General features: G+C 36.4%; 1 protein-coding gene across 1 annotated transcript in view; it reads right to left on the bottom strand.

Moving 5' to 3' along the window:
- rabggta (Rab geranylgeranyltransferase, alpha subunit) overlaps positions 1-2,844 on the bottom strand; it is a 20,408-nt gene that overhangs the window by 9,301 nt on the left and 8,263 nt on the right. The window contains exons 8-9 of the mRNA XM_015396137.1: positions 779-861; positions 509-604 (exon numbers count right to left, since the gene is read on the bottom strand). Coding sequence (XP_015251623.1) covers positions 509-604; positions 779-861 — 179 coding nt within the window. The remainder of the gene's footprint in view (positions 1-508; positions 605-778; positions 862-2,844) is intronic.

The following is a 2,844-nucleotide window of genomic DNA, read 5'->3' as shown; positions in this document are numbered from 1 at the left end:
AATTGAACAGTTTGTAATAATTTCATATTTAAAGTACTTTCAGAAGTTTGAATTCTGAATATGAGCGACTTTTCCTTTAAAGAAAACAGAATAATCATGATCAGTGAATTGAATATGGGATCCAGGGAGGAGCCTGAATGAATCTGTGAAGTTTTGTTTCTTGTTTAACCTCCAAGCTGACGCTTCCTGCCATGAATAATCAGGAAACTCTCCATCCAGGTTTGTCCCTCTGCTTATTTGTAAGAAGCCTGGAGAGCCGCACTACAGCTGCTTTAATCAAGCCGAGGACCAAAGAATGGGAAGATTTATTTCCCTGTTTTAAATAAATCACCATAAAACCTTCTTCTGCTTGGAAATGAAAGGAATAGTGAATGTAAAATAAAACCAGAGCCTGTGTTTGTGGTTCAGAGTCAATCATTAAATGTTCCACATTCCCCCCCGCCCTGACTTACATGCTGCTTTATATGAGAAGTGAAAAGCAGCAAAGCGATGGTAAATTAAAGGATACCCAGACGGGGCTGTTTTTGAAGTGTGGATGGACGCTCTGCCACTCCACCCTCTGAGGCTGACCATCCAGGATCAGCAGGAGCCCCACCGACTGCGCCTGGAGGAGGACAAGGCTGGATGAAGAACAAACATACCCCTCAGGCAGACGGATAAAATAACTACTTGGTTTATGGAGAAATAGCCAGGAGAGTTTGAGAAGGTGTGATTACAGGCAGAGAAGTGCTTCAGAAGAAAACACTAAAAATAAAAAGCAGAGAAGAAAGGTGCTGACATTGACGGGCCTGGAGAAGGCCACGGCGACTCTCTCCTCCTCCCGACTCACGTACACGCAGCTTATCATCTCATCTCGCTCCGCTGGTTAAAAGAAACATCAAAACAAATGAAAAAACATGTCAAATTCCCCTGTAAGGAATCGCAAAGTGTAACAAATAGCAGAACAAACTGGAACGTCTACGCTACGGTGAAAAGTTCACACATTCACTGCAAAAACGATCAAAAAACGAGTAAAAATGCCTGAAATTAAGTGTATTTAGCCTTAATCTGATAAAGTAAATAAGATGATTTACCAATGAAATTAGTATTTTTACTCTTAAGGTTATTGGATATTATGCTTGAAATAAGACAATGCAATTGTTTTTTTTTCTTATTTTAAATGTAAATTATCTCGTTCCATTGGCTAAATGTCTCACTTCACTCCTTAATTCAAGAAAAATGTCAATTATTTTAAGAAAAATTACCATTTTTTGCATTTTTAAAGTCTAAAACTGATATTGAGGATGATATTCTACCTTTAGCTTAATGAAAAAAAGAAATTAAGCCCTGCTTCAAATGCTACGCAATTAGAAGATCATTTTAATAAGAAAGGAGGAATTAAATTAACAGACAGCAAATCTTTGGAAATTAGCTAAAAAAATGTTTTTAAGGCAAACTTTGATTCCAGGTTTGTTTAGTTTTCACTGCAATCTTTTCCACACTTTAGGATTTTCAGTGCAAAAACGATCTAGAAATAAATAAAAATTTCCTAAATTAAGTGTATTCACCCTTAATTTGAGAAGGTAAATAAGATATTTTGCCTATGGGATGAGTAATTTTACTCTCAAAATAAGATAATTAGATAACATACACTCGAAATAAGACAATGCAATTGTGTTTTCCTATTTTAAGCGTAAATCATCTTGTTCCATTGGCAGAATGTCTCTTTTATCTCCTCAATTCAAGAACAAATGCACTTATTTTAAGAAAAAACTGACTAGTCTAGATTTAGATTTTTGCAGTGTTCCATTCGGCTCCATTTAGGATGATTTTAATACATAAAATGTTTAAAATGTTTATACATGTTTGTGTATATATTGTAAAACTGATTTAAAGTTTGTTTTTCTCTCTCTGCTCTTTGTTGGGCAGAAACGTCTCATTTTGTATTTTCCTAACGGTTTGCTTGTTGCTGCCAAACATCCAGCCAAGATTTTCCTGATGAGCGTGACAGAAACCGTCTTTCTGAGTCTCTGCTGCTGCAAAGTTAAAGCTGCTTTAAATTTCATCCAAAAACACTCGACTCACTTTTCATTCCCCAAACTAAACTTTTAAATCAAGTTTAATTTCTTGAGAACTTTCCTTCTTGACGAACAGGCAGCTTAGAAACAACCTCCTATGTTCTTGAAAAGTTTCCTCTGAGTCGTATTTCAACCATTACAAACAGGAAGTGCTAAATAAATATAATGTTTGAGAATAAACACTAAAACATCTCTGCTTTTACATCCATTCAGCTTCATCATCCAATGATCAAATCCTGTCCCAGCTATAGAGAAACCCCCACAGCATGATGCGGCCACCGCTATGCTTCACCTCAGGGATCTCCTCCCTAATATTATTTAGCATGAAGAAGAAGCATTTAACTGCTTTTAGATTTTTAAATCATGTGAAGACGATACTCAGCTTTTTAATATCTGGTTAAATCAAAGGTCATTTATGTTTTAATGAGGGAGGTGAGTAGTTTCCTCTCATAGAACCAAGTTAGTTTAGTTAAGAAGGAAAAAACAAAACTGAAAACCTAACTCTATATTTGTTTTATGATCTCAAACATTCAGAAAAAAAGCAAAAACAGAAAAGATCTGTGATTGTGAAGGAGCTTATAAAATCCCTTTATGAATGTATAAAAGGGACGTTCAAAGGGAGTTTTTCCTCTCCACTGTCGCTACAAGCATGCTCAGTGTGAGGGATTGCTGAAGAGTCAATGGGCCGGATTTATCAAGATCCAATTTTGCGTGCAGTAATTTGCGCTCGCAAACTGGAATTTAGCGCGAGGGGCTGAACCATGGTTTGCGGGTGATTTAACAAGAG

This window comes from Cyprinodon variegatus, unplaced genomic scaffold (genome assembly GCF_000732505.1).
Source record: "Cyprinodon variegatus isolate N-32 unplaced genomic scaffold, C_variegatus-1.0 Scaffold777, whole genome shotgun sequence".
NCBI classification, from domain to species: Eukaryota; Metazoa; Chordata; class Actinopteri; order Cyprinodontiformes; family Cyprinodontidae; genus Cyprinodon; species Cyprinodon variegatus.
This window is presented reverse-complemented; position numbering and strand designations above follow the sequence as displayed.